Below are 23,360 nucleotides of genomic sequence, written 5' to 3'. Positions count from 1 at the left end.
AACTTCCAATCAGGATGGAGATTTACTGCTAAACTTAACTGCTAAATTAGAGACCCCTCCATCCCTTCCAAATTCATGCATGCTCCCCAAAAACCTGCCATGTCAGCAAATCAGAAGTAAAATAACCGACAAGCAAACAGGTTCTGTGCTGTAAATAGATAGAGTTACATGCACCCAAATAATCCGATAATAACCGCTTGATTGAACCACCTTGATTGAATCTGAATTACATTTCAATCAGATTGAATCCTGAAAAAATCTGTCCAATAGAAAAGAAAAAAAGAAGATGCAGAGAAGTGTTTTTACGTCATACACGTGTGTTTATTTTCGCCTCGCGTTTAATGAACTGGTCAGTGGAGGAGAATGAATGTGTACAAAATATTTGCTAAAAAAAAAGTTTTAGGATATGTCATCAAGACAAAAACTTTAATTATGTTCGCAATAGACCAGGAGAAAACGCTAGATTGGATTTTTAACCAATTTACGAAAATTAATGCATGTAAACATACCTAATATGCAATTTCTCAGGACATTTTATCCATGTTATTCCCCCAAAAAGCTTTGTCATGGCTTGAAATACTTCCCATGATGCTTGGGATCTCCAAAATGTTGCTGGACAAACCAAATCACAGAAGGCAGTTTCACAGTCAATCAGTCTCGCTGTGTCCCAGTTCTTGTTCTGCCCCATACACAAACATATGTTTTTCTAAACTCACTTTCTCATTGAAACCTTCAGTTTCAAACAAATACGACTTGTACATACCCTAATGAACCTCTTCCAACATCAGTTTACATCAGCAATTTTCTGTCCAAATAGGAATCTTTTTTCTATTTTTCCATTACCGTCTTTTAATACGGTCAGGAGACCAATGAAAAAAAAAAATCAAGCAAAATCAAATATATTTACTTATAATTGAATCTTGGATTACTGTTGCAATAATTAGCTTTATTTAATATAAGAACATGCTCATCGGACAGTGTGAAATTCTGATTGATGTTCTAGAATTTGAATGTTCCTATTGGGTGACTTTATATCCTGCTGGACAGGATAATAGATCTAAAATAATTAATACATACCATTCAGCCAGGTCCTTTAAACATTTTGAACTGAATTGACTCATTTCTCAGAGATTTTGCACTATTCGTTTATTAAGACGCTCTGACGTGTGCTTAAATTGTTTCAGAGAGTTGAACCATTTCATTCCGAAATAACAGATCAGATTTGATGCAAACTGAGTTGTTAAATTTCTGTCTTGCTTTTGGAGCTTGTTTAAGATCAAAGTTTGGCTGGTAAGCTTAGCTTAACTAATCGCACCATGATTTTGGTCAAAGTGGGCAAAATTTAGTTTCTCCATTGATTCCCGTTCAAAATCAGCCGTGTATTCTGAAATAAACTGAATATATAAATTGCAAAAAAGTCATTGTATTATATGTTCAACCTTTTTTTCCATAATAAACCAAATATATAAATTGTATAAATCTAATTGTATTAATGTATAAATCTCACTTTCGAAAATGTTTTACTTAAGTCTGAATTGAGACAGTCACGTGACCTTTACGGCTAAGCTGATTGGCTCCAAAACAATTCTTCATACCTAACTGTGCATGAAGCAAAAATAGTGTTAAATTAGACTTATAATAATGGTTTTATTATTCACAGCTGATAAAAGGCTCCCCGGCTCTTTTCTTTATCCTCTCTCTGCTTGTTAAATGTCCTCGCTGTGATCCCTGTGGAAGCGGCTGCCATAAACTCTGTTCTCATTGTTTATTTCTCTCACGCTCTCTCTCTTCTAAACATTATTACTTTGTCCTTTTGGTCCTACGCTGTTTGGTGCCCCTGACAATAGCCTGTTTTGAACTAAAATGAAATCAGACATTGCAATATCAGGCCATAAGCTATTCATTTATTTTGCCATTTGCCTTCAAATTGATCCTGTGAAGTTGAGATAATGGAATAAAGCACTTTCCTGTGCAAAACTCAGTTTTAAAGTTTGATTTGTGCGTAATTCCTATACTGTGAAGCACACATCCAATCTAGTATATGTCTTATGAATAAACTTAAAGTATTAAAGATCACTATTAAGTGAACAGAGTGAGTTGTTAATACAGTGGATGTTGCCAATTTATTGTCAATGTTTCAAACAAATCATGTTTACAGGTGCATATTGTTTTAACTGGTAATCAATTTTATTTCAACTTTCCATTCTACTGGTCTTTTGTGAAATCCCTTAAACAAACAAAAGCCATGTTTACTTTAGAACATTATTTTGTTTTGCAAACAGCAGTGAAAACATCAGTAAGTTTTAGCAATGGATTTAAAGAATTGTGTGATGTCTTGTGATATCAGTTTGTTAGTGTCACTCTAAAACATTCAAAATGAACTTCAGGTTAAACAGTTTTAAAGCATGACCTCAATCCTTCACTGAGCAATGACTAACTTTAGCTCCATTGTGTAAATAATAATGAATAAAGTTGAAGTGTCTGATCTTGACCAGAGCATATGTCTGAAGGTCTGCTATTCCCTTTTATAGAAATACTTCCATAACAGAGCTGCAGCGTACAAAAGTCCCTATAGTGATTGCAAAAATTCCATGTAACTGAAGGAATTAAATGTTGTAATGCTGATGGTTTCCTCCGATCCACTTCATAATGCTGTTTTGTCTGTCGTGTGGTCTCAGACAGGGAACTGCCCCAGAGCAGCTGATTTGATAAGATTTTTATGCGCTTTGCGTCAGTTCTGTTACTCGACCCTAATTGACAGGTGTGGTTTGGCATTGGTTTGTACATCCTGTCTCCAGTTTTCTGCAGCTATGCCACACCTACCCATCATGCATCACAGATGAGGTTGGCATTGATTCTAACCTACTTTCATTGCTGACGTAAACGAGACCAGGAGACCCTTGAAAACTACGTCAATGTGGTTGTAAAGTATACATAACATAACCTTGCTTATTCAAATGCACAGAATGGCATTAATCAAACTATGCATTGGATTAATAATGTTTGCATATATATATATATATATATATATATATATATATATATATATATATATATATATATATATATATATATTAAATGCTTCACAAATAATTTACCTCATAATTTACCTCATATTTTGTTGTTGTTGCAAATTGTTTATTACTCGCATATAGCTATCACTTTAATTAGCAATGCTGACATAAGCTATTTTCTTTTAATTTGCAAAGCTGCTAGTTAAAATTACTCTAAAAATACAGTAAACTATTTGCGCTATAGACCAGTGTGTTTATGATCATGATAATTAATTAAAATAATATAGTAACAAATACCAATACCAAACAGCATAACGTCATTTTTTGTACAAGTAAAATAACGAAGCAAATGAGACCGGAAGTCTCGCACATTTAGTTTACAAATGTCCGTGTCTGACATTAGCCTACATTTAAAAATAAAATGGATAGCGTCGTATGAACTATAATATGAACTAATATACACACACACACACACACACACACAGAGAGAGAGAGAGAGAGAATAAAATCATGTTCAGATTTTGGAACGATATGAGATGAGTAAATTAAAGACTTTTGTTTTCGGGTGAGCCATTCCTTTAAGACAGCGTTGATTTATTTCTGCATAATTCATGGAAGCCATTCATCCGGTTTTTCTAAAAGCAAGCAGTCCTGATGAATAAGAAGCTTTCCTAAAGCAATCCTGTCAAGTTATGTTATGATATATGAGCACATTTGGCAGCACTGCGCACTTGGACTCCATTAAACGTCAAAAGACCGTGGCTGTGATAATGACGCTGATGTGAGCTCGAGCGTCTCTGGCCGGGACCCAAATCCTGTGAGGAAGGACGTGAGGATCTCGACTCCCTCAGCCTCTGTCACAGATCCTCCTGGCGCGTGGCCACGCTTGGATCCGCTATTTAAACCGGATTCAGCTGACAACCCCGTTAGTCAGAGAGACTTGAATAAAGGCGAGGAACGGGCCGACGCGCTCCAGGGTGAAACATCCCGGTGAGTAACAACTTTAATAGAAAGTGCTATAAAGTCATGAACGGACATAAAAAAAAATATTTAAAGCTCAAAATGTGTAGCCTACTTCCAAATATTGATAAAAAAATTATTATTATAAAATTATTATAAAAATTATTATCATGTATAAATATTGGACTGATGTTATTACAGTTAATGTTAATACATACTTTTTTTTAACTTTTTTTTACTTTGATGTCAGTTTAAATTGTTACAATGTGAAACAGTCTCCAAAATTATTGTTTCTTTGGTATTTTTTATTAATTTTTATTTTACTTATTTGTTTTTAATTTCCTCATTATTATCATCTATTATTTTCAACATTTTTACGACTTTGCCTATCTATATTTTTACAAATTTGTATTTATTATTTAATCTCATTATTATTATTACAACTACTACTACTACCATATCATTTCAATGACTAAGTTTTTAGCTAACTTCCGCTCTGTTATTTTACAGATTATTTAACTCTGTTTCGGTTACTGTTGTAATGGATTTGGCGCGCAACGCCTCCGCGCTGTCGTCGCAGCAGACCAACCGAATCGTCTTGTCCGGTGGAAGCGACAGCAACGCGTATTTGTACATCGTCATCGTGGTGTCTTTCTACGGAGTCTTCCTCACTGGCATCATGCTCGGTTACCTGCGCACCAAACGGCGCGAGAAGAGGCGCACGAACGCGTTCACGCGGCTTCTGCACGAGGAGGAGCAGCGCGAGTGGGGCGCGAGCCAGAAGAAGCACAGTTTCAGCCTCCCCGCGTTTCCCGCCCTGCGCTCCACGCCGGTGCCTTTCATGCTGAGCCCCGGACGCTCGCTGGAAAGCGGGAGGATTCTCTCGCCTCTGGCGTGCGCGCTGTGCTCGGTGGAGCAGAGCAGCGTGAGCTCCCTCAGCTCCGTCGCGGATGTGCGCTTCACTATCGAAGAGGAGTCTGACAGCGGCGGACACGAGGATCCACAGAAAACGGGCTCGGACCACAACAGACACGGAGCATCCGGGCTCTGAGGTTCCCGCTGCAAACCGTTACGATGGCAACCATAGTTCCCGCCGAAATGCAGTGATTACAGTTAATGGTACAACAAATAAAACTGTTTAAAGTTGGTACAAGACACCGTTGTAATAATAAAAGAAAAAAACAAGTAAAGAACGTTTCTAAAAAGGCTTCTTGTACTGTTTTAAGAAAACCCTGTGTTAATTTATTGAGGTTTCACAGTTGTAAATAACTAGTAACTTGACGGGAACTATGAAAGTTCTCTGAAGTGCCTTGATGGAAAGTATGAACTCTTGCGCCAGAAACATATTTTTACACAAGCACATAACCAGCGATATAAATTGGATTTGACACATCTTGGAATACAATGACGCACGAAATTCAATTTGTGTTACTAGACGTGTATTTGCTCGCATGCTTGTGTGAAGTATGTTTCAGGCATTAAACGCGATGTGACCACTGCCAAACATTGCGATACACCTGGAAGTCACTTGAACAAAACAAAACAATTTTTTTAAAATCATTTTACTCAATAATGGCCTATATCGTCATTCACACAGACGTGTAAAATGATTTACAAAATGTAAAAATGTCTGTATATTTTGTTCTATAGACATTGATATGTCTATAATTTTTTTTTACCTTATTTCATGTAAACTAAATAAAATGTTCCTTCAGAATGTGAAGGTTGTGTGGCTGTTTATGTTTGCACTTACCGATTATTGCCACTTGGGGTAGACAAAGACCACCGGGGCTTCTCGAGGGAAGGTTTCTCACAGATTAGGGTTTTTGAAACTCTATAGACCTAGGAACCTAAAATTGTAACACGTTAAGACATAAGCATTCAAAAATGTAATTAAAGGTTTCCAAAAAATATATTTTTTATATGTTCTCCACTGGCCCAAGGGACTGAAACTCAGTTCTTAAAAATGCAATTAGACATTCTGAACCCCTTTTCAGATTAGAAAAGTTTGTGTGAAGCCTCATGGCGTCATTGTAGAGATGAAGATCTTTCAAGCGTCCATTCCTGAAACATTTTTCACTCTATTCTTCCCCTTGAGAGTAGGCTAGATGTTTATTCAGGGACAAGGGAGTTTTCTATATTTCATGATTTTGTGCTTCCACACAGATCTGGACGATTATAAATATAACCAGAATCCTTCATAATCATCTTCCTCGCAGTCTTTGTTGTCTTAATGAAATGACATCACATGAACAAGTGTCAGTGACCCGTCTTCCACCCCAGGGATTGCAGTGGAAAGTTCTCGCATTTTCCGTCTGAGTGGCTCTTTTCCAATAAAAATTTCCTCAGTTCATCTTATGTGAGTAAACTGTTGCTGCGATGAATTGAAAAAGATTTCATTTTGTTTTTAGACAAAACACAATGACACATAATGAATAAAACATCCGAACAAAACACTGCATGTGAACAATTTACTGAATCATTTTTGCCCTATCAAAGATATGAATTATAAACCATGTCATGAAAATCTGATTTTATCTGAAAACAATATACAAATTCCAAGCTTATATGTGCAGTCACATCTCTGTTTATGACCCAATTTGTGCTCCCAGACAGATTCATTTTGATTAAAGGGGTCAAATGATGCGATTTAAATTTGTCCTTTCTCTTTGGAGTGTTACAAGCTCTTGGTGCATGAAGAAGATCTGTAAAGTTACAAAAACTAAAGTCTCAAATCCAAAGAGATAATCTTTATCAAAGTCAACACTTGTCCACGCCCTCTTAAAACGACTCATTTAAACACGCCCCCACATCTCTACATCACTATGTGTGAAGATTTGCATAACGCTGCCCAAATGTTCAAGCAAAGAAAGAAGGCGAAAAACTTTCATTCTCTTTATTGTCGCCGGCGCCATGGTTTTATATTTACACAGCGCGATACGTAATGCATAAAAAGACAGTATAAGTAATTATACTCCGTAATTATGTCCCCACTGGATGCAACAAATGCATCATTTGTAATAGGTTTTAATGTTTGTCTCATAGCGTCGGGAAATGGCCTCACGGTATGTTAAGGGGCGTAACATTTCCGTCACATGCTTGAGGCATTCGGCTAATCACAACATACTGGATTGCTGGCCAATCAAAGCACACTTCGCTTTTCAGAACAATGAGTTTATTTGTAAAATCTACATGTTTCAGAAGGCGGGGCATAGAGGTGAAACAATCTACAGTATGTGGAAAATAATGTGTTTTTTAACCTAAAACCACATAAATACATTGCATTATGCCAAATAGCCTACACAAAATAATGTTCTTTCTAGCAACATCATATGACCCCTTTAAATGATTGCTACTATAGGAAAGACAAACGGAGGGAGTCAGAAGAGAGGTTAGTGTGACTCATACTCCCTGCAGAGGAAATGAAAATCACTTCCTCCCTCTCTATGGCTCTGTAACATGTATTGTATGGCATGAATGGAGCATTCAGGATCAGTTTTATAAGTGCTTCAGTTGTTAACAGAGAGTGGTAACTGACCCGCTCTTTTATGATGCATTTATTATCCAACGTTTTTGCTAAAAGTATGGTCTGGCTCTGCATACAATTAAGGTAAAGTGAACTTCAGCTGTCAAAAAGGCTGTGTAAGTGGTTCATAGCACTGTGTTCCAAATCTTCTGAACTCATAGCGTTGTGGAACAACTGAATTTTATTAAGCTGAATATTCACATAACCATAGCTATTAAAACTTCAGTCTCAGTCAGCTACGATGCAAATTATATTTGACGAATTAATCGGCTGTATTTTAAGTGTTCAAAGTTATCGTGTGATTTCAGTGCACAAATCTTGTCATTTATGTTATATGGTTCGTTTCAGGGACTTTAACCAGTATTTTTAGCCCACGTGTGAACAGTACACTCAAAAAAATGTACTTTCACCTTTGCCAATTTTACTTAATCCGTTTATGTTATGATTACTTAAAAAAATGTATTTAACATTGTGAACTTGATTTAATCTAGTTCGTTCAACAAAAAAGTGTGTACTGTCAGCTTTACTTAAAAATAATTTGTTCAGCCAACATAACATTGTTGCGTAAAAGTAACACATTAATGAAACCAACACAGAGTTGCATCTCATTGGCTGAGGATTTCTGCAGTGTATTATGGGTAATTGTTATTCTGTCACCCTCTTGGAGAAGTGTAGCACCATTAGATAGGTAGATGAGTAATACAATTTATAGCAATTAAGTTGTTCTAATAAGTTTTAGAACAAAACAAACAAAGAAACAAACAGTTTGAAATGTTGCTTTGTGTTTCAAATATGTTTGTGATATGATTGATAAGCTGTAATTATATAAAGGTCTTGAATGAAGAATAATGTTAATCAACTGCTCATGATCCTAATGCAAGGGGCTAGCATTCCTAAAATGGCATTATTCAAATTTTATGTCATTGTTATTCAACATTTTCAGGTACAATTAACTCATTTGTTGTTTGTTGACTCTATTAAGGTTTGTTGAGTTTACTTAAACTTATTTTGTAAAATGAACTTAATTATTAAAAACATTGTCCAAAACATTGCAAATTAGTTGGGCTGACACTATTAAATTAAGCTTTGCCCAACCATAGTAAATAAGTTGAATCAACCTTAATAAATTAAGTTGACCCAACGTAAGTACATTAAATTGGAGTAACAGAATTGCATAATGCTGAAATAAAGCAAATTAATCATGTGGAAATCCTTTCCATGATTTTTTTATGTTCGTTCAAAGAGTAATTTTTTTGAGTGTACTCTTCTACTGAGAACTGTATAAAGAAACAAATAACGACAGGAATATATATATATATATATATATATATATATATATATATATATATATATATATATATATATATATATATATATTAAAATCTTGAATTTAAGCAAAACAATAAACACATTTGGTATTGGACTCGCATCGGTGCTTCCCGCTGAATCTTTAGCACAACAGCATACGAATGGTTAAATAAAAAAATGTTATAGACTATGTACCGCAAAATTATGACAAGAAATGTCCTTCTTTTGATTTGTTCTTAAAAGAAGGGCTGCACACATTCGTTCGGGAGCTGTTTGATTCCCTAAAAACCGTTGACCATTAGTCACGGCCAGTATAGTCCGATTCAATTACTTATGACTCTTATGAACCGATTCGTTTTATTGAATCAAAAACATCCAGCTCAGCACCGTTCTTTAATGAATGTTTCAAAAAGACGAGTTCCTGGTTTCGATCACTCTGATGAATCGTTTAGTGAACTGATTCAATATTCAATTGACACCACTTACTGAAAGTTGAATATGAAAGTTATATATTCTTCAATCATTAAAATTTTGTATGCGTGTATGACAGTTAGCGGAAGCTAGATTATAATTTATACAGTTTTAAATATGCATATTTTTCTTACAAAAACGCATGGATTCACTTCAAGAGGTCTATTTACCCCCTTTATGAACCACTGTAGGATGGCTCCAGGGTGAGTAAATCATAAGTTAATTTTCATTTTTTGGGTGAACGTTACCTTTAACAGAAAATGTCCTCCTTTACTGTATGAAATCTAAACATTTTGTCCAATATTTGTTTTTGTGTTCTATGAAACGGTGATACTTTTTGTGTTCAATTACTGGGTTATATTTCACATACTGCCTTAGACACATTTTAAAAATAAATGGTAAAATAAAAGTAATTTCTCTCTGTCTTTGCTGACTGATTTAGTCACGTTGACATTTGGGACTAACATTTACCACATATATCCCTAACACAGAAAAACAAATGAAATTTAATTTCTCTTTTTCTCATCTGACCTTCAAGACTTCCCATTTAATGGAACATGTATGAGGCTTGCCATGTTTTAAATGGCAATCCAACTTGACTTATTCATATCTAAATATCGAGTAACAACCTGAATAGTCAGATGTAATTAGGAAGATCAAGAGTACCAATAAAATCGAACATATTGATAAGGTGAACACATACTAACCAGAACCATTCTCAAAAGAGTCTGAACACTCGCAAATGTTTCATGTCTCCAGGTTCTTAATGAGAGTTTCTATGGCAACAGGTTCCCAAGGGAGTGCTTAATTAGATATCCGGATGGCGTAAGGACATCCGTGTTAGGGCCATGTTGATGTGTGTGTGTGTGTGTGTTAGTGGGTGAATGGGTGCTCCTCAAACAGCAAATGAGTTAAAAAAAACAAAAAACATTAAATCTTGTTCATTAATGTAATATTGCATGAAATGGTACAATAACGAGGATCAAACTGGCCCAGAATATTGAAAGAATTTGAAGAACAGACTCAACCCTGCTGTTAAAGACTAATACTTACAGTTCCAATTAAAACTACAAAGGGATGTATGCCACTGAAGTTCCATAAAGTACTTTTCCTAATAGTTCTTCAGAAAACCATCTGTGCCCTGTTGGTTAAAAAACCCCAAACTGATATGAATAATATTGAAGACCTATACTAAATCTAAACACCCAAAACAGTTGTTGTTATGAAGACCCAGAGAAAAGGATGTTTCATGAGACTTAATGGGGTCCTAGAGGGTCAACTTCAGATGTTTCTCCTAAAACTTCTAAGGACAGATAACACAGACTGGTCAATGCTTAGTTATTATTAATCTAATGTTGATATAGTAGCTCAGATGATCATTAGGTCTTGGTATTCAATGAGAAATGTTTCCATTTGAGATGTACAGCCTTTGATAGCATTCTTGAGATCTCTTTTGAAAAACTCTGAGACACATGACATTACTAGGGTCAATTTCTTTGGAAAAAAAAAACATCTGAAAATTATTATTCAAAAGCCTGCAGTTCCTTTCCAGATTTGTCATTGCTGTCTAGTATAACGGATACATTAAAGTTGAAGTGTGTGACGTCTGCACCACTAACAGCATCAAATTGGTTGAACAAACAGCTTGTCTCATACCAAGTTTACAGACAATGATGGCTTGATGGTCAGGATGATGTCAAGATGTCAACCTATGAAAGAGTTATAAGTGTCTCTGCATCTCAAATCATGAAGGGTAACTGGCTGGCTCAAATAAACAGATCAATGTTTTGAATGTTTCAGAGTTTTCATTCTTAGTAATTAACAATGACTGGCTTATAGTTAGTCAGATCATAATTTTGAGATATGAGAAAGTATTTTAACACCAGATTACACAGCTATGAGCAAGGAACCATAAAGAACCACTAAAGAATCTTTATTTTGATCTGGTTTTGCTATCAGATCTCAGTTTTAGGGTCTCATTCTGGTGGTCTGAGCGGACGCTGGTTTGAACTCACTGATTAGCTGAACTTGACATAATAAAACAAAACAAGATAAGCTTCATGATTTCGGGAGGCTTGTAAGAGACCCCCAGTGGATTTTCCCAAAGCTCTTCATTTCCTGCAGCATGAATACGTGCAGAAACACATCATGCATGAGAGTAAACCAGCAAAACATAAAAGATGATGATATTATGGTCAAAAATAACTATTTTAAAGTCTGAAAACGTGTGTGTGTGTGTGTATGTGTGTGTGTGTGTACTGTAAATCTCAATATAACAAGCAACACTTTCACTCACCAACCAAATTAAATGAACATAATAAGATGTTTGTTAGAACTGCTGTCTCTGAATATATGTGTGTGCTGAAGAATCTTTGATCCTGCTTTCAACTTTGCATTGACCTGGTGCCATAAAAAACGAAACTAAATCTTGCAAAACTAGGTGATTGGATCCCATCTGCTCCCATCTCAACGGGAAATCACTGCTAACTACCACGTTTTACTACTTAGATATGAAAGAAAAATAAATGTAATATATTAGTTCCCCACCCCCAGCTGAGACACTCCAAACGCGTACAGCCATGATGGTTTTTAATTGCTTGAATCACTTTAAAAAGTAAGGTACTAAGTGCAACATGTGCAGAACAAATCTGTCATATAGTATACATGTAATCTTTAGTGAGAGCATGTAAAAGAATATGCCATGTTTCAGACGGTTGTTATGGAAATGCATCCACAGTGTAAACAGCCAAGTTTGTCCAATGACTTGTTTAAATAATTTTATAAAAAAATTTTTTTAGATAATTGATTTTTTTATGCATTATTAAACATTAACAAAGCAATTATTAATGCACACTGGAAACTTTTGCTGCAAAAGTCACATTGCTGATTAGGACATAGGGTAAAGTGTGTCAAGTTCTGAACATGGGAGGCTGTTTTTGATCTGATTTGAGTTACACACTGCTGTGCTGAAATCACCCTGATGGAGCTGGCAGTGAGATGAGAGACACAGTTTAGAGGTCAGAGGCTTGTAAACAACTACATAACAGTGCATTTCTTATACTGTATTCATCTTCTCATATTAATTCTGAAAGCTTTCTAAATATATGAGCAAAATCCTTTTAAGCTGGATTTAAATGACGAGGCTTAATCTGTGTGAGTGTGTTTGTGGGCATAGAAAGTGCCAGAATGGACACGGTTGAAAAGACCAATTGCTGCAATGGTGGATGACTCACCATTTGGGAGTATTTATAGCATCAACACACACACACACACACACACACACACAAAGAATGAGCTTTTAACCTGGAAAAATTCAAATCACTCTCTTTCTCTCTCAACATACATGAACAAAACCATAACACAGATAGATAAATAAAATAAATGCAATAAATAAAATAAACTTGTTCATGTTGATTTTGTTCATGAGAAAATTGATGACAAATAACTGGTTGCTCTCATTGATTGACAATTGTTGCTGAAATGCTGTTGCCAGGCACAGAACAATCACGGTTGCTATGGATACAGATGTTGACAGCTGGCTTTGTCTGACTGACACCTGTGACCCCTCACTGATGTTCCCGCCCACTTTTGTCACTATGACCACATGAACACTGCAAAATGTTCAGAATATGTTAGTTATAGATTTTGAATGAAAATAAGGAAGTTTGTATATGATATGTGGTGCCTGTCTAATCAATACACACTTATTGAGATATTAAAGCTGTTTATCTCTCTCTGTCTGTGTGTGTGTGTGTGTGTGTGTGTGTGTGTGTGCTTGCATGCTTGCTCTGCTCTTTGCTGTGAACAAAACCCTTGGGGATAATTATGTCTTCAACACCGCTCTATTTCCACCTCAGAGAGAGAGACAACAACAACAATGGTCAGAATTCGGCCCCACGAAATTGTCAAAGCATAAAAAGAAAATGTACTTGTTGGACTGAAGCAACTCAAAAACAAAGCAACTTGAGTATAACTTGGCCCTAAGCAGAAATTATACAACAGCAGAATACCCAAGCATATTAAAATACAGGCAGATATTGACAAAACTGGCTGCTGTACAACGGTACATCAATGCTTGTCACAAGAAGAGAAACCAGTCGACAAATCAGTGATGCGTTCACAAACAAACACAGTTTAGAATTTTTGTATTTCTGTTTACTGAATTTAACATTTGTATTTTATCATTTTAGATTTTGTTCATTTAATATCTGTTCTACGTTCATTGTGAGCATGAGAAATGCCTGGCATGCCAATAAAGCACATCAGAATCGAAAACTGAATTTAGAGGAAGAGAAGTTATTTTTAGTCTTAGGGCTTTGTTCAAATCAAGCAAACACCACTAAATATTACATTTCAGCATGCAGCATTTGTGCTCCAGATTTAATAGAAATCTCTTCTAGTCTCTTCACTATGGGGTTGCTTTCTGGTGGCATAATGTATAGAGAATACATGAATGTCCATACAATGCATAGCAAAGCAACCACCTGTTATGCCACCCAATGCCAAAATTCACTCAGAACACCTTTGCTCATTGCAACCACAAAACAACATTGTAAAAATGATTTTTCAAAATGTCAAGTTTAATTAAATGTGTTGCCTGCTATTTTTTATTATTGTACATTTCCTGACAATTTCTGAGTGAACATTATTTTTGAGTAAATCCGACAGATTTTTTTTCTCCAGTGTACTCAAGAAAGCACATAGCAATGCATTAAGAATCACTGTGGACACTGTACCAACTACAAATCAAAAACATCCTAGCAATGGCTATGCATGCATCTGAAATGCTCTAGTGTCATGACAGAGAGTTTTGCTTATTAAAAAAAACCTTACTATCTAATTTGGTCCATCACTGTCCCATCACACTTGTGTTACATACATTCCTCTATTACCCTTTGTCTTTTCATTTTCTCTTTTTTTCCTCATTAAAGCTCATTTCGAAGCCACACACACACACACACACACATCTGACCTATGAGTCATTGCTGGCAGCACTGCAAAACACTCTTCCATCCTCCCTCTCTCTCTCTCTCTGTGTCAGACTGATGTTGTCTCTTGTTTCTGGTCTCTGTCGACTCCTCCCAGTGTCCTGAGATGACCTGTCAATCACAGGATCTTCAGAGGTCAGGAGTGTGCTCAGTTTTACGGCTCTTCTTCTCTTTACCCTTTTGTTGAGTGGTTTCCTTTCCATTTCTGATCCCCAAAGGCTTCCCTGAAGCCAAACAGTCTTCTTACATCTCATAGAGTCTTGCTTCTTTTCTCTCTTCTTGTTTGCTGAGGTGCGATAAAGAAAAGTGACCTTGTTATTAGAGGCAGCAAAAAGAGAATCTGAACTATCACCAGCACAGGATGCCTCCAGGTTGTATACTTCATGCCATTAACTTGCAAGTAGCTGAAAGCAAATATGACTTTCAAATGTCAAATTGGATGAATCGATTAAAGGAATAGTTTGCACACAATGCAATGCAATCATTTACTCATGCACCCTCATGTTGTTCCAAACTTGAATGAGTTTCTTTGGTGGAAAACAAAAGCAGATACTTTGCAGAAGTGTCCTGGCTGCTCTTTTCCATAAAAAAAAAAAAGATGTTATAGAAGAGGCACTTATAAGTCTACACAAATAGAATGTGCTATGTATTTCAAATCTGTTTTGGTATAAAAACTTAAACAAAGAAATGAAACACTACTGTAGCTCTCAAATATAATTTACATTCATCTGCATTCAAATATGGCAAGTTAGGACGCATTGCATCAGATTTTACATCGATTTTAAATGAACTGCTTGCGAGAAGCAATAAAGTTTGACTGGCATTTTATTCTTTTGCATTGCATTTTAGGTTAAATCTTAGTGCAGCAATGGACAGAAATATACCAATAAAATAACAACAACAACTCCACGAGAAGTATAAACAAATAAATCAGGCTAGATTTTGATACGGCTGATCTTTATCCCATAAATTGCAGTGCATTTACCTTTTTTGTTGTGATGTAGCATTTTCCTAATAGCATCTGAACTGATTAAACCTCCATAATCTCAAACAGGAAACTACTCTGCTTTTAATGACCGCGTAGGAGGCATCATGGGATATGGAGTCCATTTCAGCAATGCAACAGATGGAAATACTGATCAATAATTGAGATGAAGGGGAAGGAGAGAGAAAGAGAGAGACACACAGGACTCATTGGCTCAGATCAGATCTGCTGTTGTGTGTGTGTGTGTGTTTTGTGGAGGGGAAGTAATTAAATCGTAATGTGTGTTGATCTGTTTAGAGTCCCTCAACATGCTGCTGCACTTTCCTCAAGATACTGAGACCAACAACCTTCACCCACACACATACAAAAACACTACACAAGACGACAGAAGGGGAGAGGAAGAGAGAAACATGAAGAAGTAACAAGAACACATAATGAACTGTTTAGAGTATCAGGTGACTGCTGACACAGTCATATCTATTGAGTTTGCATACCTCTCGTCTCATATGTTTATATTCCTTGCAGAATAAGATTTTACCAGATCAAAATAAATAAGAGATACAGTCTTACAAATAAAAACTAACAATGCCCATAAAATGTGTAAATGCATAATCAGAAATAATAAAATGCATTTCACAGATGTCCATTAATTTGTGAGCACAAATGTGAATATACACAATTTCACCCAAGAGAATTGCTTTGGCATCTCTTCTTGTTTTCATAGGCCCACAACACTGTTAACGCTCTGATAGAGCAGAAATGTTTTGCATGTGTCTCAGTGTGGGAGGCACGGTTTGATGCCCAGATACATTTGAGAATTTAGGAAAAATGAGAACATTCCGTCCTGGGCTCCATGGGAAAACAGACAGCCAGAAGGGAGTGATGTTTGACAGATCAACAAACATAATCTTTCTCAAATATACAGGAAAACAAAGCTGATCATGTTCTCAATCTCTCCGTTTGTCGTTGTACAAACACTGCGAATGATGCCTCAGACTGTTGAGAACACAAACCATAAATACCTGACATTAATTGTAGGGTGAAACATATTTAAATGTGTTTATTTTTATACCACAAGCACTGCACAGGGGAAAAAACACACAAGATGCATCATGTTGAAATGTGTCGACGCTGAAAGGTTGCACATGCACAAGTGTGTGATCTCCTGTGAAGAAACGTTCAGAGAAAACAATATGGAGCAATGTATTGCTTTGACAGATCCATTTAAAGAATATTCTGGGTTTAAAAATTGAAACTCTTGTCAAACACAGACTACAATTTCAACTCACTGACAGTAATACACTTACAGTACAATGATTTGTTATCACTCTTGTGGTACTCAGAACAGTATGTATTTATTTCAGTGGTCACAATGCTTTGCTCCATTCATATCCTTTAAGTGCAATTTTGTTTGTTTGAGTTTACATAATTTTCTGTGGTAATCAGTAGCAATCAAAATGATTTTTTGATCTTTTAATGTACTTAACATCTCTGAAAATTCAATTTCATCTTTCTGAGCACCATCAGAATATCTCATTGGGCAATTTAACCTGCTTTGCACTTTGGATGTGTTTAAATTAGTTGTTTTTTTTTTTAAATAAAAACATTAGATTTTAATATATTGCATATCATGCATTGATTTTCTAGTGATGTGCATGTTGCATTATGTATGTTAGAGAGTCAAATTCATACAAACTAATGCAATGCATTCTTCAAACACTTGAAAACATCTTATAATTATGCACTTCTCTGAAATGAGCATGAAAAATAGGAACTATATAACATTTTGTTGGGGCACAAACAATAAGTATAGTTTGTCTTGCAACACTACAGGTAGTTCATGTCGTCTGAACTTCTACAATGTGTGTGCTTTCTGTGTTTCTCTGTCAATGTGATTAGTTGTCTGAAATATTAAATGCATCCAGCACACCGTATTCAGGATCATCGGGAGAACAAGCTGTTTTTAGCCCAGAAACACACTTACATAACAAAAGAGGTAATTGGAGTACATAGACACACACATTTGTTTACTGAAGCTGTAATGTGCAGGAGAGATGAAATAATAAATCTGCATTAACAACAATGGTGCACCTGTTCACACACGCATACATTTGAACTGTGTCAGAGCAATGACATGAGAAGAGAAAACAGAAGAGATGAAAAGAGAACAGATGAGAGGTGAAGAGATGAAAAGAGAAGAGCAAACAGACGAGACGAGATGAGAAAAGAAAAAGAGGACATGAGATTAGAAGAGAATAGCTGAAATTAGATGTGAAGGGAAGTGAAGACAAAAAATATAAAAAGATAAAGATGGGAAGATTTAAAAAGAGTAGAAGAGATGAGAAAAAAACAGCGAGAGACGATATGAGAATAGATTGCATGAAATGAGAAAATAGAGAAACCAGAAAAAATTTGATGAGAAAAGGGAAGGCAGAAGAAAAGAGATTAGATGAGAAATTAAATAGAAAACAGAAAACACGAGATGAGAAGAGAAGAGATTAAAAAAGACCAGAAGAGATGAGATGGAAAAAGAAAAAGAGCTGAGAAGAGATGTGCTCTTGTTTTTGTGTCATATCAGGACACAACTCTGTATAATGACATGGGTATGACACAGGTATTACAAGGAGAGGGTGACTTATGAGGACATAACCTATGTCCCCATTTTTTCAAAACGCTTATAAATCATACAGAATGAGTTTTTTTGAGAAAGTAAAAATGCACAAAGTTTCCTGTTAGGGTTAGTGTTAGGTGTAGGGTTAGTGTAGGGCCAAAGAATATACAGTTTGTACAGTATAAAAACCATTAAACCTATGGGATGTCCCCACTTTTCACAAAAACAAACGCGTGTGTGTGTGTATACTCGGAGATGTTTTGAATGAAACTGTGAATAGTAGTCGTCCACCAGCAGCAGAGCGGATTTCTGAATGAACGAGATCTCCCTCCTGTCGGCTCCTGACACACTGCCAAACACTTCAGAAAATCAGCCGCCAGGCAGCCAGAACCAGAGCCAACGACTGCGAACCCCGTCCCAGACACATGCCATGTCACTTCCTCTCCTTCAGTCCCTGTCTCATGCCTCTCCCCTCCTCTGCGGCTCTCCACTGTGACTCATCGCTCGCCAGACGCTTTACAGATGAAGTCAAATCAACATGTGTATCAGCCAGCGTATGTGTGCATGTGAGAAAAATGCTTTCAGCTCCTCCTGCCTCATTTTCAACATGCTAAAAGGATTAAATTGCTTTTTTGGCACAACGACAGCAACATGATCAAATAGAAGACGAGCTAACGAGATCTCCCAAGAGCAGTCTGGGCGCATGGATCAAAAGCACCATCAGTGATCGACTATTATAATAATATCACAATCAAACTCGAGAGCTTACACTTCACATCAAGAGAAGGTCACAATGAGTGGGTTTCTTCCTCACCAGGGGCCATTTGGCACTGAAACATCTAATCAGAGGCACTCTTCTGCTTCCTTACCAAAAAAAAAAAACACCCCGTTAACCACCAAAATATACTACAAAATTCTAACCCACTAAACTTCAACTAAAAATTGATTGCTGATTTTGAAGTAGAATCAATACAAGGAAAAGCTCATTTTACTTACCATGTTAAATCTAATTAATGATCATGACGAAAATAGGTGTTTTTTTGTAAGGGATCAGCCATCCTGATGTGATTTTTTTTTTTTTTTTTTTTTTTTTTTTTTTGAATAAGACGAATTCATTGTTATGCATGCATAAAACAATTCATTTTGAGTTTGTATGCCAAATTAATAACCTCCAATCGCCTGGAGTGTGTGTGTGTGCTCGCGCGCATGTGTGTGGCCGGTTTTGCGTATGTTGTTTCAGTGACGCACGAATCAGGTGACGTCTCTTATAACAGGCGGAGCTGTCCGTGGTTCTGACGAGAGAGAGAGAGAATCCGCGCTCGTGCAGCCATAAACACACCGAGAGCGCGAGAGCGATGCGCAACGCACTCACGACTCCCCGTTAAAACAGACCGAAAGCAAAGGTAAGAAGGTTTTTGCATCTAAACACTCATTTGTGCATTATTTAAGACAGAATAGCCTACATCACTTTTATCTCTTTAGAAACGCGTAGGGTTTTTATATTTCAGCAACCTGCTGCGCGCAACCGAGAGACGCGTCTCACGAGAGATGAAAAAAAAAACACGTTTTAAAAGTAGAAAAAAAAAGAATTAATAAAAGTTAGACAGCATCTCACGTAACTGTTATTTTAAAACTCTGTGTTTATTTTATATTCTACAAATCATTCATTAAGAACGCTAAGCACACTTAAAAGCAAAGCTGGTAAAATCCTGACGGAATAGGCTATGTACTAGTTAAAAGTTCATCATGTTAAGAGATTGAAGTGAGCAGGATGTCGTGCTCTGGGGTTTACTCCTCCTCTCCGTTTGACGACACTTTGCGGTTCAACAGCAGTGCGGATGCTCGTGCAGTCTCCCGTAGCAACGGGGTATGACTCATTTAGTCGTGGCAGCAATTTAGAAACTAATGAGATTTTCAGCGCAGTCTGCGCGCGCTCTCTAAGTGCTCCGCAAACACTCATCAACAGGCTTTCAACAGATGTCATAAAAAGAGAGAGAGAGAGACAAACAGAGCGAGAACTGGGATGGTCAATTAAGCAATGTAAACAAGACTGCAGTAATTCATCTCGGGTAGGTCTTTGTAAGAAGATAAAGGAATAGTTTGTCAGGAGATGCCACCATTTAATCACCCTCATGTAATTCCAAACGTGTGGCTTTCTTTCTTCTGTGGAACAAAAAATAAGGTATCTCGAACAACTGTTTTTGCCCATATATACCATGAGAGTTAATGGGGTTCAAAACAACACTGGATCACATTGGACAAAACCACTGAGAAAATCATTCTTGACTTGACTTGCTGATGACAGAACAATCAATATGCATGAAATTGTTGGTGCAAACACATCTATGTATCTGTAGCAAAAAGCTACAAAAGCTGTCACTTGGGTTGTACCTTTTTAAAAGATACACCTTTGTACCTTGAAATAGATACAATACAATACAGACTGCGTCAAGGCAGCTTTACAGCGTTAAACAGAAAAAAAACGTGCAAGAGCACAATAGAAAACAGTCTGTTTATCAGTTAAAGTAAGTTCATTGTTGATTCAGCGATGTCATTGTCCAGCTCAGTTCAGCTTTTTTCCAATAGTGTCAGCAATGTTGCTAGAAATTGTGTCCCCAGCCAAGCAACCCAGAGGCGACTGTGGCAAGGAACCAAACCTCCATCGGTGACAGAAATGGACAAAAAAAGGATCAGTCGTGGGGTCAGTTTTCCTGTGTCTTGACAAAACCAGCATGGTGTGGTTTAATTCCAGGCTGCAATGCACGTCAGATTGAGCAGAGGACTCGTCTGGTTCTCGTGGTCTTGTGCTGATTATTAATGATTTTAAATAGTGCATATTACTACCTAAAGTGTGCATTATTAGTAGCTAAATGGTACGTTTAGTACCTATTGACTCATCATCTTTTCTCCCTCCCTCCCTTTCTCAGGTTCAACATGTCGTCATCATCTAGATGCTGTGCAACAGGGGTGGTCACCCTCCCCTCACTCCTTCTTCTGCCCCTTTTCCTTTCTCTCGTTTGTGGAGTACAAGGGGCTACGCTAAGAGAGCATCGCCTGAGCGAAAGCGAACCCGTCTTTTATGGACCAGCGTCCCAGATCCGTCCTCCTCCGAGTGCCGAGATGCTCAGAGCTCTACGTTACATCCAAAGCCTCAGCCAGAGAACCCCACCTGGTCACCTTGATGACCAGCAAGACACTTCAGATGACATGGAGAGCGTTCGCTCCCTGCTACAACTGGCAGATCCTGCCCGGATGGATAGAGGCATGGATGAGAGAGATGAAGAGAAGGACAACACTCAAGAGTTGCTGCAAGCGGTGCTTACCACACTTCAACAGACCGAGGAGCACATGGTTCCCCAGAAAACCTCCCAGAAGGTCATCGCACCATCTCAACCTCGACACACTGTCCAATCCTTCCCAAGACCAAAGCAACAACTAGAAGTGGAAACTTCAGCTGAGAATTACGGAAGGACCTCGTGGACCAATCCAGATAACCGGAGACGGCACCGGAAGTTCCCACTTGCGTTTGAGGATCAGGAGCAGCCTCTCAAACGGACCAACGAGAAAGCAGAAGAACAGTACACACCCCAGAAGCTGGCGACCCTTCAGTCTGTGTTTGAGGAGCTGAGTGGAATCGCTGCATCTAAGGCCAACAGCAAACGGGAGGATGGTGAAGAAGATTACGATGATGATAACGACTTTTACAGGCAGAGGAGGATGGTCTTGGAAGACATCATGGGAACTGATGAATGGGCACCTTTGGACGAACAAACAGAGACTGAAGAAGAAGAAAGAGAGAGGCATGGGTTCAATCCCAACCTTGAGGATGATGAGCAAGAGGAGGAGGAGGATGAAGAGGACGATTATGTCAAAAGATCCAACCAGTTCCAGACAGGAAAAGAAGAGGAGCCTGAGGACATTGCAAAGCTTGTGGACTACTATCTTCTGAAAATCCTAGAACAGAAAAAGCAGGAGCAGCAGAAAAGACAAGAGGCCAGCAAGAGCGAGCAAGAAAGCGACCGAGAGGTGGAGAGAAAAGATGTGGATGAGGATGATGGAGAGGAAGAAGATGAGGAGGAGAGGGAAATCAAGCCAATGCACAGCACATTCCCTGAGTCTTTGTCCAAGATAATCTCAATCTCACAGAAGCTACGAATCCCACCGGAGGACATTCTTGAGCTTCTCCATAATGAGAAGCAGAAGGATTTATTGGGAATCCCAAAGGAGTCACGTACACCCTACACAACCGCTCACAAGACCTTCACCGCAGCACCTCACCGACGGCCGCTCGAGACCACGAAGGGCAACAGCATCACCCAAGACATCGTGAATATCCTCAAGCTGGTAAACGCAGCACAACAAAACAACAACCGAGCAGCGCAACCGGAAACATCACGTTATTATGAGAGGAAAACCGGCAGGGATGATTATGACGACGCTGCCGGCGAGGAAGACGAACTTGCCAATTATCTGGCGTTGAAAATGTTTGAGCATGGACAGAGACGTGCACGTCTGGCACCATTACGTGACGAGGACCAGCCCGTGTACGAACGCGGTGACTACTTAGATAAAAGCACGGCACAAAAAAGACCCGCGAATCACGAGAACGCAGTCCCAGGATTAGACAACAACACAATGCTGCAAATCCTGCGGTATCTGGATCCGGAGAGCGACGATGCCGACGAAACTGACTCTGAGGGGAAAACGGTCCCTGAAATGTAGATGTGTAGATAAGGATTAATATTCATTGTTTTAAGTTTGTCATATAATAAAGTATTTTGAAATAAATATATCCCCTTATTGTGTTAAGTCAATGTAGTTCTCCAGCTTTTCTCATTTCTTGTTCTGTATAGCAGAAAAAATAGTATTTTAGTATGAACTCAAGAACTTTTAGTAGTAACTCAATTAATTAGTTCATTAGTTAGTGAATAGAACAATGTAAGTCGCTGGCTTTACCTCTTAAACATATGAACACACAGATTTTCTCCCTCTTAACTACACCACTAATGTTTTCAGTAAGTCAGTCTCTTGTGCGTGTGATGAGGTCATGTGTGACGTGGCAGAGGTAAATAAAGCATTTGTTCACACCATGGTCCTCTGTGTAATGCTTTTCTCACTGCTGAGGAACCTCTGCAAGCTTTGCATGACATCAAATCTTTTTTTTGGTGATTGGTTTCTGTTTCATGTGCAACCAGGGTCATAACAGCCCAAAATGCATTTACATTTGAGTCATGAAAATTTGGTTACATATTTAAATGCATGTATAGAATAAGCTGTAATTATTATACTACAATACATACATTCTAAAAAAGAATTTTGTTATTATAAAATGCATTTTAGTATATATTAATAAAACAAAAATCCGTGCAACACTTTTCAGATTTTTAAAAAATTTTCTTTCAGTTTCAGTTCAATCTAAGCTCTGTCTGAGAGTTACTGACTGATTGTCTGCTCACAGAGAAAAATTTAAATAACATTTACCGCACAATGAAAAGAA

The 23,360-nt window shown here is 37.5% G+C and overlaps 2 protein-coding genes across 2 annotated transcripts; both read left to right on the top strand.

The window, feature by feature from the left end:
• The first annotated feature begins 3,929 nt into the window (after positions 1 to 3,929).
• LOC113058786 (potassium voltage-gated channel subfamily E member 4-like) lies at positions 3,930 to 5,243 on the top strand. The gene is made up of 2 exons (XM_026226990.1): positions 3,930 to 4,004; positions 4,485 to 5,243. Exon 2 carries the CDS (start codon positions 4,516 to 4,518, stop codon positions 5,023 to 5,025), a length of 510 nt encoding a protein of 169 aa, XP_026082775.1. The 5' UTR covers positions 3,930 to 4,004; positions 4,485 to 4,515; the 3' UTR covers positions 5,026 to 5,243.
• A 13,918-nt stretch (positions 5,244 to 19,161) lies between these two features.
• On the top strand, positions 19,162 to 22,834 carry LOC113058785 (secretogranin-2-like). Its single transcript, XM_026226988.1, has 2 exons — positions 19,162 to 19,266; positions 20,791 to 22,834. Exon 2 carries the CDS (start codon positions 20,798 to 20,800, stop codon positions 22,583 to 22,585), a length of 1,788 nt encoding a protein of 595 aa, XP_026082773.1. The 5' UTR covers positions 19,162 to 19,266; positions 20,791 to 20,797; the 3' UTR covers positions 22,586 to 22,834.
• Positions 22,835 to 23,360: the final 526 nt, after the last annotated feature.

Source organism: Carassius auratus, chromosome 40 (assembly GCF_003368295.1).
Source record: "Carassius auratus strain Wakin chromosome 40, ASM336829v1, whole genome shotgun sequence".
NCBI lineage: Eukaryota > Metazoa > Chordata > Actinopteri > Cypriniformes > Cyprinidae > Carassius > Carassius auratus.
Note: the sequence above shows the minus strand (reverse complement) of the source record. Positions and strands in the feature narration are given on the sequence as shown.

Bases quoted from the DNA above. Each gene is read 5' to 3' on its own strand.
- LOC113058786 (XM_026226990.1), top strand. From the start codon at position 4,516: ATGGATTTGGCGCGCAACGCCTCCGCGCTGTCGTCGCAGCAGACCAAC.
- LOC113058785 (XM_026226988.1), top strand. From the start codon at position 20,798: ATGTCGTCATCATCTAGATGCTGTGCAACAGGGGTGGTCACCCTCCCC.